At 38.0% G+C, this 13,952-nt stretch overlaps 3 protein-coding genes across 3 annotated transcripts; 1 reads left to right on the forward strand and 2 right to left on the reverse strand.

The window, feature by feature from the left end:
• On the reverse strand, positions 1–2,046 carry MONOS_5957 (putative endopeptidase; the record flags this gene model as incomplete). The annotated part of the gene is made up of 7 exons (XM_067876149.1): positions 1–143; positions 228–320; positions 485–590; positions 733–827; positions 974–1,131; positions 1,242–1,458; positions 1,545–2,046. The coding sequence occupies 7 exons, from the start codon at positions 2,044–2,046 to the stop codon at positions 1–3; spliced, it is 1,314 nt and encodes a 437-aa protein (XP_067726001.1).
• An 808-nt stretch (positions 2,047–2,854) lies between these two features.
• Positions 2,855–13,008, forward strand: MONOS_5958 (uncharacterized protein; the record flags this gene model as incomplete). The annotated part of the gene is made up of 1 exon (XM_067876150.1): positions 2,855–13,008. The coding sequence occupies one exon, from the start codon at positions 2,855–2,857 to the stop codon at positions 12,842–12,844; it is 9,990 nt and encodes a 3,329-aa protein (XP_067726002.1). The 3' UTR covers positions 12,845–13,008.
• Positions 12,888–13,935, reverse strand: MONOS_5959 (uncharacterized protein). The gene has a single exon (XM_067876151.1). It carries the CDS (start codon positions 13,895–13,897, stop codon positions 13,238–13,240), a length of 660 nt encoding a protein of 219 aa, XP_067726003.1. The 5' UTR covers positions 13,898–13,935; the 3' UTR covers positions 12,888–13,237.
• Positions 13,936–13,952: the final 17 nt, after the last annotated feature.

Here is a 13,952-nt window from a genome sequence, read left to right on the forward strand (position 1 = left end):
TCATTTCTTATCTTCTTCATTGGTCATGTACTTTTGATTCTGAGCTTCTGCCTCTTCCTGTGCAATAAGAGATCTAACATAACCAACCATAAATGTTAATGCTGGTCCTCCTGCCAAGTTATTTTTACCTGCAGGTCGTTCCGCTAAAATCATGAAATTTATGACAATTAAAATACGGAATTATATTACATGAAAAAATATTTTTGAACAAAGAACATCAATCAAACGTGAAGGAGGATTTTCTGACGAAACAACTGCAATCACTCGCGGAAACTCTTCTCCATCAAACCATCCAAATACAGGTCCCCCCGAATGTCCTCCTTTTATTAAAATAGGAAATATTATTAATAAACAAATAAACAATAAAACAATGAAGAAAAAAAAATATTTTTTGAATGAAAAAATTGATGCACAAAAATAACATAATAGGACTTTTCAAAAGAATTTTCAAAAAAAAATATCTTTTATGTGAAGGAAGACATACGAGTGAGATCAAATGTTGTGTCCAAAAGATACGAAGAAAGCCCTCCAACCACAAATTCCTGAGTAATAGACAAATTACTGCTTGATTGAATCAATGGAACAATTCCCTGATCATAAAATTGAAGTGCATTTAATTCGAATGAATATTTTTTTTTATTAAATGAAAAATTTCAATTTATTTTTAAAAAATTCACGTCATCGAAAAATAAAAAAACAGATTCAAAATAATATTTCAGTCAAAGCACAAACTTCAGAAAGACCATGTTCTGGCTGAGGATATCCAACATTAAACCAGTCTGTTCGATCGCTCCACTCTGGCTGATATTGAATAGTACCAGCATAACCTTTAATTAGAAAAAAGAATGTATTCACAATATCATTGAACGAAAAAGACAAAAGTAACCACCGATAAGAAAACGAAGAACAATCCATATGCAAACAAAAAAAAAGTTTTTAATGAAAAATTGATAAGATAATAACAGTTTCATACCAGCTTTTCTTCCAAGAGGCTGATTCACTCTGAGACACGCAATGTCGAATGCCGCCTGAATTGCATTGATCTTTCCTCCATTGCGACTAAAAGAGTACACAGTCTCCACTTCCGCAAATCCAAAAGGCGCAGACTTTCCAACAAAGGCAGGAATAAATCTTATAATTTCAATGATGTGTTTTTTTTTAAAGTGATTTGTCATTCAAATTAAGAAGAATTTAAATGTGAAACGCATCCACATGAAAATGAAATACTTTAACAATCAAACCTGATACGATCAAGGCTGCCATCATCTTTCCAAGGAACGCAATGAGAAGCAGTGAGAACGATGTCGTCCCCAACAAGAGTACCAGTACATACGCCACGAGACGATACAAGCAAACCAATGGAAGACCAAGGATATGAAGAGTTCCTTAATTCAGTTCGATCATCAGGATAAAAAACGTGCAAAGGCTCATTTATTTTCTTCTCGTTATCGGATTTCTCTACATAAAAATCATCAAAATAAAGTTGCATGAAAAATTTAAAAAAATTTTTTTTACAAATTAAATTAAAATTAAATAATGCAAACTTTTCGGCATAAATCTTTCAGGCGGAGGCATAACAGATATCTCAATTCCTTTTGGACAAAAACCTGGCAATTCAAATGATTCTGGAAATAGGATATGATGAAACTTTGGATGCTTCGGTTTTTGATTTCCATTTTTTGATTTTTCAGAAATTCCAAGTGTGTCCTTATCTTCAACAGGGAATCTTCCGGTTGAGTTATATTTTAATGAGCAGTTTCCATCGAGTAAGCATCGAATTTCATTCATTGTTTCTTCTTGACTCTGTATTTTAATATGTTCAGGCGTTTCATTGGGTATTGATGAAAGTAATTGTTTGTTTTTAACTGGTATTCTTTCAGCGTTTTCTAACTTATCTATTTGGGATCGAGATAACGGACCTTTAAGCCAACTCAAAAAACGAGAATGCTTCTCATTTTCTGTTTTTTGGTTACTTGACGCCAAAGAAAAAGGTACAAATTGCACAATAACTATCAACAAAAACAAATTATTGCAACGATTGAGCATTTAAGACACAGCTCAGATATTTCTTTAAAATAAATAAAACAAAGTAACTTTCATTTTACAGTAAATTGAAAAGTTGTTATGGCTGAAATTATTATTTGATTGAACAACAATATGATTGCCAAATAAAAAATACAACTTCACAAACAGGAAATACCTTTCAAAACAACATTGAGAGATTTTCAAATGATAATAAGTATGGATAAGCAAAGATCAACATAAAATGAATTCGATAGAAGTGGTCAATCCAGCCAGTAGAGCTTACATGATAGTGACTCAAAGGTTATGCTCAAAAAGTGTTCAAGAATCAGGTGAGTATACTGAGTTGGATCTGTGGTTTGAGAATTTGGCAGGCCGTTTATCTCTTTCAACAGATACTACTTCATCAAAGCTTTCTTGCCTAAAGCCTGCAAATTGGTATTTATTTTATAAGCTTTTATTTGAATATGCAGATGGTTCCTTACCGACTTCTGACTTTTTAAAAGTTATGAGCGAGATTACAATTTGTTTTGGAACAATATTTCAAAACCAAAATACAACAGAAAATGATAATGCACTTTATCAATCTTCTAAAAATATGTCACTTAATGAATGGCGAATTTTATTTCACGCAATGCATTTATCACTGGCAGCGCTTTTGACGAAAAAGTTTAAAAATGGAACACAATTTACTTCACCAAATAGTGTTTTAATAGATTCCATTTTTAGCTTTTCACGTGCTATTTCTATCTTGTTGCGAGCTACCTTACACATTCAGATTCTTGAGAATTCAAAAATTAATTTTTCATCTCAAAAAGATGCTGATTTATACATGCTGTTCTTTTCTTTATTGCAGATGCTTCATCTGGTTATTTGCTTCTTTTCCAAATCTTTTTGCCACTTGAATACAGATAGAAAATCATATATATTGTTTATGCAACGATGTTTTGTAATTTTGTGCAGAATCTGTGTTGAGGTAAAACTTAATACAGACGTCCAGGGCAACGAAGATCCTCTTCACTATTTCATTACCACAACGATCTTACAGAACCTACCTCCTTCAGATCCGCTTTTAATGTGTGCGAAAAATCTGTCAAATACAATCGAAAGAGAATTGCTTAGGATTTCAGGAGTAGATTCTGTTAAACTGTCGTTTACTCAGTGTTTGTATTCATTGGCTGGAAAAGTGGCAAAAAGCGGATGGCACAGTGTAGATAATTTGGATCCGATAGCAACACAGAACTTCCAAAGAAGAGAGAAAGATGCGACATCAAATGATGAGAAGGAAAGCAAAGATATAACACAGATTCAGGAATCATTTGCATCTTTGTTTGAAAAGTGCATTTTTGGGCTCATACAGGCGAAATGCATGCCAAAGCGCGGGTTTCTCTATGGAAATTGGGACGGTGTGAAGGAGCAGTTGATGGCTTCTGGTTCTTTAAACGAAGCACTCATTGTTGGCACTAATAAAAGAGATCTGCCAGCAAACTCTGATTCTGCTCACGAAAACGAGAAAGTTGCATCGATTGTTTCAAACTCGACCTCTTCTCTTGCAGCTGCCTCATTTCAGCGATTGTTGAACAAACCATCTCAGTCATCATCTTCATCACTTGCTTCTTCTTCTTCTTCTTCTTCTTCTTCTATTTCATCTTCAACTGCATCTTCATCTAATTCTTCTTCCATCTCTTCGTTTTTCCACATCAGCGCGTCAAATCTGACACAAACTGTTGTTGTGCTCCGTTCGATGGGGAAGATCTCACATTCCCTTTTCACTGCTTTGCTTTCCTCTTCTTCAGCCTCTTCGTCTGCTTCAAGCACAATGCTTGCTGGATTCACCTTCGCGTTCATGTTGAGAATGGCATCACCTGCACTTGCTGCACCAGCAGGTGGGCTGAGCAATGTTTTGAGAATGTACAGCAACAGAGGAAATGAAGCTCAATCAAAAAACACAGAGCTAACTTCATCATCATCTTCCTCATCATCATCCAATCATTTTTCTTCTCTTCCTCCTCTCTCAGTCGTCCTGACCTCTGCCTCCTCCCTCCCTACCGCCTCGTCCATCCTCCACACATCTGCTGCTCTGTATGCTGTGAAGGAGATTCTGTCCTCTCTCATCGGCACACAATCCTTTGAGGCGCCCACAAACATCGAGACAGCCCGCTGCACAGTGTCTGGCGTGTATGTGGCTGACTTTGCAGTATCTGCGCTGTCGCTGCTGGTCAACGGGAAGCTGCTGCCTTGTTTGGAGTGCATCTGCATGATGGTGTGGCGGGCAGCGTTTGAGCAGGCGGTGCGTGGAGGAACGCAGAGGAGAAGTGGAGGAAAGAGAGTGAATGTTGAGAGGGGAGCAGGGAAAGAGGAAGGAGAGGAAGAAGTTGAAGAAAATAAAATGGTCAAAGAAGAAGATGATGAATTATCACTGCTTTCTTCTTCGTCTGAAACAAATACCAATGTTCAGTCAATAGAGCGATCTCAACTTTCTTCTGCACAATTTCCAGTCAAAGGCACGTTGCCTTCTTCGAAGCTGCCGAGTCTCTTCCTCAGCTGCATCCAATCTATTTTTGCATCACTTTCATCCATTCTGTTTTTGGACTCACGTTTTCTCTCAAAACACCTCACCACGTTGTTTGTGCTGTACATCACTTCTTCTGTATTCTCAGCTGCTGTGGGCGCAGTTAATCCAACTGTAAGTGCTACTCCTTCTCCTTCCTCTTCTTCCTCCTCCTCCTCTTCTCCTTCCTCCTCTTCCTCTTCTTCTGCCAACTCATCATCCTTCCAGCACACCACAGAATTGCCCACATTCATTTCATGCTTATCTCTTTTGACTTCGTCTTTTTCGCAGTTTTTTGTGGATGTTCTGAAGATGAAGAGCAGAGAAAGAGCTCATTCGTTTTTCCTGCAGCTGTTTACTGAACCGAAAATGCTGCTGAATCCAAGCTCGCTCCTGGCGATTATTCAGAGGTGCGAGAAGAAGGAAAAGGATGCAAATATTGAGGAAGAGGAAGAGGAAGAAGATGATGATAACAAGAAGAAGGAAAAAGAGAAAGGTAAAGTAATTGATGAAGAAATTATTGAAATTAAAGATGATGATGATGATGATAATGATGAAGAAAATGATGAAGATAAGCCAGAAGTGTTTGAACAGAGCGAAAATTCAGAGGAAGGGGAAAAGGATGAAGAAAAAAAAGAAACAATTGTTGAAACATCATCAACAACATCAACATCAACATCTTCCTCTTCTTCATCTTATGTGCGCTATCAAAAACAGGAAGTGATTTCAGAAAAGACACTTCTTGAATATTCCTTTGATTTAGCCAGCAAGTTGATGACTGCTTGGACATCACAACTACCCTTATCCATTTCATCATCATCATTTTCGTTTTCTTCATCTTCTTCCTCTTCTTCATTATCCTCATCGACATCATTTCCATCACTTCCCACTCATTCATCACATTTCATCGTCCATCCATTTCTGAGCACTGTCTTTGCTCCCATCACCTCAACACAGCTTGCCAATCACATTCCTCTTCCACAGCATCTACAGCAGATGATTGACGAGAAACAAGGCTTATCTGAGTTTATATGCTCATGCGTTCGTCTATCTTCTGGAAGTATTTCATCATCATCATCATCATCATCATCTTCTTCTTCTTCACAACCATCATCATTTAATCCACACATATCCATATCTCTTCCTCCACCTTCTTTGTCTCCTCTTTTCGTCTCTCTCACTTCTTCTCTTGTTGATGCTCCTGTTCTTCGTCTTTCTCCTCTTTTGATTCAAATAAGCGAAATGTTAATAGCAGCTCTGCAGTCATTTGTGGAAGCAAGAGACAACTTCAGAAGGGATGTGGCAAATGCTGTGAAGGAAGAGGAGGAGATGAGGAAGGAGAGGGAGAAGGAAAAGAAGGAGAACAAAAAATCAGAGAAGATAGGTAAGAAAGAGAAGAAGGACAAAAAAAAGAAGGAAAGAAGGAGAAGCAAGAAAAATATCAGTGAATCAGAAGAAGAAGAAGAAGATATTGATAATTACGAGGACGATGCCATTTCACAAACAAACAAGACGAAATTAACCAACATCAACACAAATAATGAAAGTGATCTCACATCCATCTCCTCTCCAATTGCCTCCTCCACTCTATCTGATTTCATTCATCGTCCTCTCTCTTTCATCCACTTTGTTGGGTGTGTGCATCGTGTGATGGTTGCCTCTTCGCTGCTTTCCTCAGCTCTGTCTGCTGTCTGTGCAAGATATCCTGTTCTGTCGCAGGGCGTGAAAAACGACTTGTTTCGGAATGTCCTCGATTTGATTGGTGTGTTGAAGGAGATTCTGGGGATATGCGGAAATGAAGAGGAGAGGAAGAAAGAGGGAAAGAGAAAGAATAATAAAAGAAAAAAGAGTGAAAAGAAGATTAGCAATGAAGAGGAAGAGGAAGAGGAGGATGAGGAGAATGTTATGGATATTGAAGAAGAAGAAAATGACGATGATGAAGAAGAGGATGAAGACGAAGACACTGATTGCATGTTTGATGTACTTGCTTCGACGCTCTTTGACAACTCATCTCTTATTTCCTCTTCACTCAATCCACTTCTTTCTTCTTCCAATTCTCATAACGAAGAAGAAGAAGAAGAAGAAGGGGAAGAAGAGGAAGAAGAAGGCAACACAAGTACCAATGTTTCCGAGTTTGAGAATCTCCAAAGCTATTTTGAGTGCACAGAGAAGACAGCGCTCAACTGGATGCTTCTTTCAGTGATGGATGTGGCATTCCATCTGCATGTGGTAGCATCGCGCTTCTTCTCTACATGCTCAGCCATTCCAACTGCTGTGTTTTCTGCTTCAGCCAAACAGGCTCATTCAACTTCCTCTTCGTCTGCTTCATTGCCATCAGCTTCTTCCTTCTCATCATCATCATCATCATCTTTAGTTTCTGCAAATTCAACAAAGATATCATCAAACGAAAACGAATCACAGAAGTTGACTCGACCAAACGAAAACTTGTCTCTTCTGCTTCTTCAGCACATTGCTAAACAAGGAAGCCAGTTTATTGGAGGCAGTTCAACTGAACAGGCAATGCAACAGTCTGAGTCAAACAGACAAAGTTCACGAGCAGAATTCTTGTTTGAGATGATTCTTTCCAAACACATACAAAACGGTGAAGAAAAAGAAAGTGAAGTTCATTCAAAGAAGCAAAAAAGAGAGGAAGGAAATAACAGTAATTCGTTAAGCATGCAGAGATTCCTAATTCTTGATACTTTTGCGAGAGAGAAAGAGGTGATGCTTGTGCTCCGATATTCTCTTTCTCGTCTCTTTTCATTGGCTCTTCGGCATTCTGTTGCTGAAAGTCAGACAAAAGCATTCGCTTCTTCCATGCTATCCTTTTTTGGCAAAAAGGCGACAAAAGCATCTTCAAAATCGAAGCTGAACAGTTGCAGCGATAATGAAGATGAAGGAGATGCTGATGATTTATATCCGCTTCTGTTTAATTGGCTGTGGAACACCGTTTATTCTGAATGGAAAGGCAACAAAACTCATTTTCCGACAATAATACCAAAGGAAACATCTAGAAAAGAAATAGTTACTTTTGATTCCCCTAGGAAAAATGAACGTTCGAATGTATTTTGCCATCCAATGATTCTTTTGACAGTGTGGCAGTTGTTGACTTCGATGCAGTTGCTGTGGCGAATGAAAAACGCAGAGAAAATCGTGAAGGATGTTATTCGTTCGCTTATTGCGTCTCTTATGTCTGCTCCAACATCATATTCAATAGAGTCTTTATCCCAACAAGAAAAGCACTTTTCAAAAGATTCTTTGCTTTCGTCTTCTTCGTCATCGACTTCTTCTATTTTTTCCTCACTGGCTTCTCTGTTAGTTAGCCTCATTGCGCATTCGCAATGCATCCTTCCTTCTTCCACACACACACTTCAATACCAACACGAACGCAGCGATGCAGCAGGAATCATTCTGATGCAGTCAAATGCATCGCCTGCACTTCGCTATTTGCTTCCTCTTTCGCTCATACTCCCCGTCTCATTCATGGAGAGTCCATTTGGATTTGCTCGACTGGCAAGTGCGTTTGTGTTTGATCCGCTTTCGTTTGATATTCCGCACGTTTGCGATGCTGTGCTGACTGCTCTGTGCGTGAAAATGAGAGAGACAGAAGGAGAGATAGAAGTTTTGCTGAAACAGGTTGAATTGAATTCAAATGAAGAGTTATTGACTAAGGATTCGAAGGAGAAAAAGAAGAAAGAGAAAAATATCGATGAAGAAGTTGATTCGAAAAAGAGCAAGAAAAAACGAAATCAGAAAGACTCGAAAGCAGATGTATCGCTCAACAATGACAGCTCTTCTATAAGTGTTAAAGCAAATTGGCAAAACACTGAACGTCTTTCTCACGAAATTAGCGAGATCAAAAAGATGCTTACTTTTGTGAGTGAAACGATTCCACATCATTTGCTTCAGATTTTGCAAAAGCAAGATGAGACAAAAGAAGAAAGGCAGAAAATGTTGCAATTGCAGATTAATTCAATTGAAAAGGATTCGAAAAAAGCAGATATGAATAAAAGAAGTAGTGAACAAATGAAAGATGACAACGAAAGCGATGAGAGAACAAAAGAGAATGATGCAAATTTTAAGCAAATGCAACTAATGGAAGAGGAGAACACACCTTTCACCTTCGCATCTTTGCTATTCAAAGGAATTGTACTGTTAAATCAAGTGCAGAAATGCTTTGCTTCTCAATCAAAGAATTTTGATTCAAAAGGAGCAACATTTGCCGATGAAATCATCTGCACACAAATCAAATGTCAGCAAATATTCAACCAGGTTGTGCAGTGTAATCGCCTGTTTAATCTGACATCCACTAAAACAGTAAAAGATAGGACAGAAAAGAAGAAACGATCAAGACACAACGAACGAAATAAAGAGAAAAAAACAGAAGAAGACAGTCAAAAAGAAACAGACTCTTCAGAAACACTAGAATTTGTGCAATATCGGTTTAAGTGCTGGTTGCAGTTTGCAACAGAGCTATTTCAAATATTGAAAAGTGACGGTTCAGTTGAGAATGCTAATGCAGATGGTAAGACACCAATGAGCATGAAGAAATATTCGCAACTGCTCGCTGTTTATTTACTAAGTAAAAATTATCCAACTTCTTTGCTTACACAGACAGCGGAATCACTTTCTGTTATTTTCACATATTTTGCTTATAACAACGTAATTGATGCGCTTTCTCAGCAGAAAGAGAAAGAAAAAGAAAAGGAATCCTCCAGTGCAAAGAGCGATGATTCATCTTCGAGCAAAGAAAAGAAAAAAACAGCTGAAAGCCGACAACCACATGTTTCTACTGTCAACGATGCATTTGTTGAGCTCGTTGATAATTTTGTGTATAAATCTCAAATAACATCAGCTTCATCTGCTGCTTCAGCGCAGAATTCAGCTTCATCATCAACAGAAGTAGCTCCGATTTCTTCAGCAAAGAAAACGTCAATTTTGGTTGGGCTTATTCACGGTGTCTATATTGTGTTCAATCACATGCAACTTGCCTTGGTGAAGCGTACTCTTTCACTCGAACTGGAAGATTCAGTTGTCGCATTCGTGAACACTCAAGCACTTTCTGCCAATAGAATTACCTCTCTGTTGAATTGGGCCCTGCTTCATCTATTGCGTTTTGATAACAGCGGTTGCTTGGAATCTCAATCAACTTCGCTCAAGAAATTTATAGCTGTATCTCAAAAGCAGCAATTTTCTGGATTGTCGTTTGACAGTGCAAAAGAACAATTAAAGCAAATTGTAATTGCACTAAATGAATACAAAGTGAACAGCGAAAAAGAAACTTCAATTTCACTTTCTTCTCTTTCACAGCTGTCTTTAATTAACCTGAGAAGATTGTGCGATTTCCAGAGGGATCAACTGGTTTTGTGTGTAAATCAACTGATCCGCCTGCTGTCTCGATTGGTTGTGCCAACTGTGCCACTTCACTTCTTCATTGGTAAGCATTTGCTGACCAACTATTCTGAACTGGCTGATGAGCCCATGGATATCAACAACTATTTGTCAATATCGATCATACAAACACTAAATGTGGCATTGAGGCATGCAGTTGTTATTCTTACACAAGATGATACTGCTTTCAGTGAACGGAGAGTTTTAGAAGGAGGAGAAGATGATGAAAAATCATTGGATGCGAATGATCTTGAGACAAGCAAAAGACAAGAAGGATCAACAGCTTCAATGGAAGATTCTATTCATCCAACAGGAATTTCACTGGTTTCTTCTTCTTTGGCAATATTTGGCCAAACAATCGATGCACTTCGAATGTTCTCTATGATGAAGGAAAAAACAATGAAATCCAACAAGCTGTACAATTTGTACTTTATCGAACGAGAATTCAGCATCAACATTTCGTTCTTCTCGCTGTTACTTTCTGCGCTTCTCCGTATTTCATCTACTTCGCCTTACACACTCATAGTCGAACGAGCAAATTCTCTTTGCCGTCTTCTCATCTCACTACTCCTGCAGATGTCACCACAATCTGCAGTATTCACAAGAGAAACACCATTCAGACGATATTCTCAGGCTTCTTCATCAATACAAGCAAACATGAGAGATAAATCAACTTCAGAATCACATTCATCAGAAAAAGAAAATGCGATTGAAGCACATTTCAGCTCTGATGATTCATTGCTTAGCGTATTCAACAAATGCTGCTTTTTGACATCGTTCTATCTGAAATCTGTCCGCTCAGCCTTCTTCCTAACATCTCTCATGCCATCCCTCGATCTTGAGGAGACAATCATTAACGATCCAATCACTTCTTCGAGCGGTGAAACAACAGACACAGCTAAACTGCATAAAAATTCACACAATCTTCCTGTTAAGAGTGGAGATTTTGTTCAACATGTAAAGTCAGAACAGGAAGTGATGATGAACGAGATGCTTGGGAGACTGTTCTCTTCAGTGATTGGACAAATCATGAAAGATCATTCACATTCCTCATCTTTTCTTTCTTTCTCTACAAACATGAAATCTCTTTCATTCCAGATGTCCACAACATCACTTTTACTCTCATCTTCACTTGGAACGAAACTCGCTGTTTATGTGAATCACAACTTGGATAGACTGTTTATCACTTTGCGGATGATTCTTTCATCTGAGTTGTCTGCACTTGCCAATCAAGCAAAAAATGATTTAACAACCTCGCTCAAAAATTTGCATAATGATTCATTGGATTCTGACTCCCTCAAAAAACAAGCATTTGATGAAACATTTGGATCTACCAGCTTACAACTTAAAGAAATAGATTTTTCGAGGATTCAATCGTACAGCAGGCACGAACACATGCGCTTGATTTCACTTCGCTCTCCTCTTCTTTCAGCTTCATTTACTTCATCTTGTCTTACTGTTCTGAACACTGTAATTTCTTCTCCATTATATCTTCGTATGAGCGAAATGGCTGTTAACTCTGTATTTTTGCTTTTGAACGAGATTATACACACTCTTCGCAGCTGGTGCCAAGCAACAGTTACAGATGTATCAAAGCTTAGAAAAGCAATGAAGAAAGAAAGAAAAGAAGAAAAGAAGAGATTGATGGATGATGAGACGAGCAATATCAAAGAATCAACTTATGAAAAAGCACAAACACATTCAACTGATTTGAAAGATAGCACAGAATTATCAGACGAATATTTCCAACTTCCTCCTTCTTCTGTCTATTGGCCAATGGCAATATCCAAAATCTGCTGTGCTGTTTTCAAGTTCCGCACAGAAATTGCGATGAAGTGCATTCCATCTTTTGCCTCAACGTTCCATCATTTGCTCCTTCTGTTATTCACTGTCGTTCGTGAGGAAACACTTCAGCCACAGTGGAACCGCATGATTTCCTTTGAGCATTCGAACGGAATTGCTGGATTGAAGAACAAAAGTAAAATCACAAACATTGAATCAAACTCAAATAAAAGCGGAGCATACGATGAGCAATCTAAAAGTGAGAAGAGTGCCGAAGATGAATCAAATGATTCTTCAGTATGGAAATCGAACAGAGCCAATAGCAAGAAAAATTCGTGTTTACTTTATTCAAACGAGCAAATGCAAACGATATGCAGCTCAACAATCCAAGGAATAGCTCGTATTGCTGACACAATTACTTCATCTTCAACTTATATCTACTCAAAGCCAACTAGCGGCAACCAACGGAACAAGAAAACTCCAGATGCTGCGACAACTGCTGTTCCACAGGAACAAGCAAGAGCACAATCGTCATCTTCATCTTCTAAGTCGTCTTCTTCAGTTGATTCTTTAACTGAGATTTCATGGAAGGCGCTTGTTGTGGAGAGAAAGGAAGCACTGGAAATGATGAGCCCATATTTGGTCCCACTCATCTGGCAAACAACTTCCGTGTTCTTGTTCATAAATCAAATTGAAGCCAAACTGAAACGAATAATCGATTCACATAAACTTTCTCTTGATCCGTTTAAATCATCAAATAACAATCTATCTCTTCTCCAATTTGCAAATTCAGATGCTTTGATCGATAGATCATTCACATTTCCTACACACTTTTTCCCGCCTTGGGCAACTCAGACACTTCGGAATTCTGTTGTTACGCTTCTTTCAGTGCTGAATCCGTCTTCTCTTTCTCGGCTGAAGCTGTGGGGTGAATATGCCCAACTTCGCCCTGCTTCCTCTGCTTACTCTGACGAGAAAAGTGTTATGATGATGCTGCTTATTGATGACAGCCAGATAAACGTACGACAATTGAATGGATGGATTGCACAGTTTATTAGCGAGGCCGAAATAAAAGAAAAGCAGATGAAGCACGAATAAAAATATTATTATTAAATAAAAATATTGTGAGAAAAGTTGCTGCTTTTAATGAAAAAAAGTAGCATAAAGATGAAATGAAATTTTTAATTGAAACATTTCGCACCCATTTCACAACACTTCACAAAGATTATAAACACAAAATATTCACTAAAATCTCTTAAAAATTTCTGAGTGAAACAAAAAATGATGCAACGAAAGTTATAGGAAAAAAATTCAAAGTGTAATGATTCAGTAAACATCTTTAGGTGATGGATCATGCTTTTTTGAAGTGAAGAATATTCAGCAAATGTTCCAAATCTTACAAATAAGACGTACTAACATTTAGAAAAGAAACACATTAAAAACCAAATATAAAGCAAAAAATCAAACAAAATACTGAAGAACGAAAATTCATCAAGAGGAAACATTACTAATAGGACCAGAAAAAGTCTTTGATCTTGTTAGCGTTGCTCCAGTTGAGCCTATGGTGTTATGTGATTCTTGAGAATTATCAGTTGAAGAACGAGGAGGATTTGTGACAGCTTTTCCCGTCACCTGGCATGCAGATGATGAATTCAACAATGGAAAACGAGCCGTTGTTCCATAACTAGTTCCAGCAAATGAATGAGAAGTTGAAAGTTTTGGCTTCACCTGTTTTCCGTCAAAAGTACTGCTGCCTAAGTATGAAGGCGAACCATGTGGAGAGACAAGCGCAAATCTTGATGTTTGCCGGGCCGAGGTTGGACGATCAACAAACCTTGTGTCTATCGTTATTTCACCATGGCTAGTTACAGATTTCGCTTCTCCACTTGTCGTTTGCGGAAAGGAAGAAATTAGAGAGGAATGCGTTTGAATTGGACTGTTATATACTCTTTTAACTGGAGAAGATAAATAACTTACTGAAGATACGGAACTGAAAGTTGAAGGAGAACGTCTAAGATCTGGTGGGGGAATTGTGTAACTCTTTTTTTCGCTCAAAGAATTACTTTCACCGTAATTGATTGAAATACTTGGCGTTGAAACTACACTGGGTGATTTGTGCAAAACCGCGCTCTTTGGGCGTTTTTCTTCCATAAAACTTCAAAATAAGCAAAAATAAAGATTTTATTGATCGTGCGCATAACAATTT

This window comes from Monocercomonoides exilis (genome assembly GCF_001643675.1).
Source record: "Monocercomonoides exilis strain PA203 chromosome Unknown scaffold27-1312184, whole genome shotgun sequence".
NCBI lineage: Eukaryota > Preaxostyla > Oxymonadida > Polymastigidae > Monocercomonoides > Monocercomonoides exilis.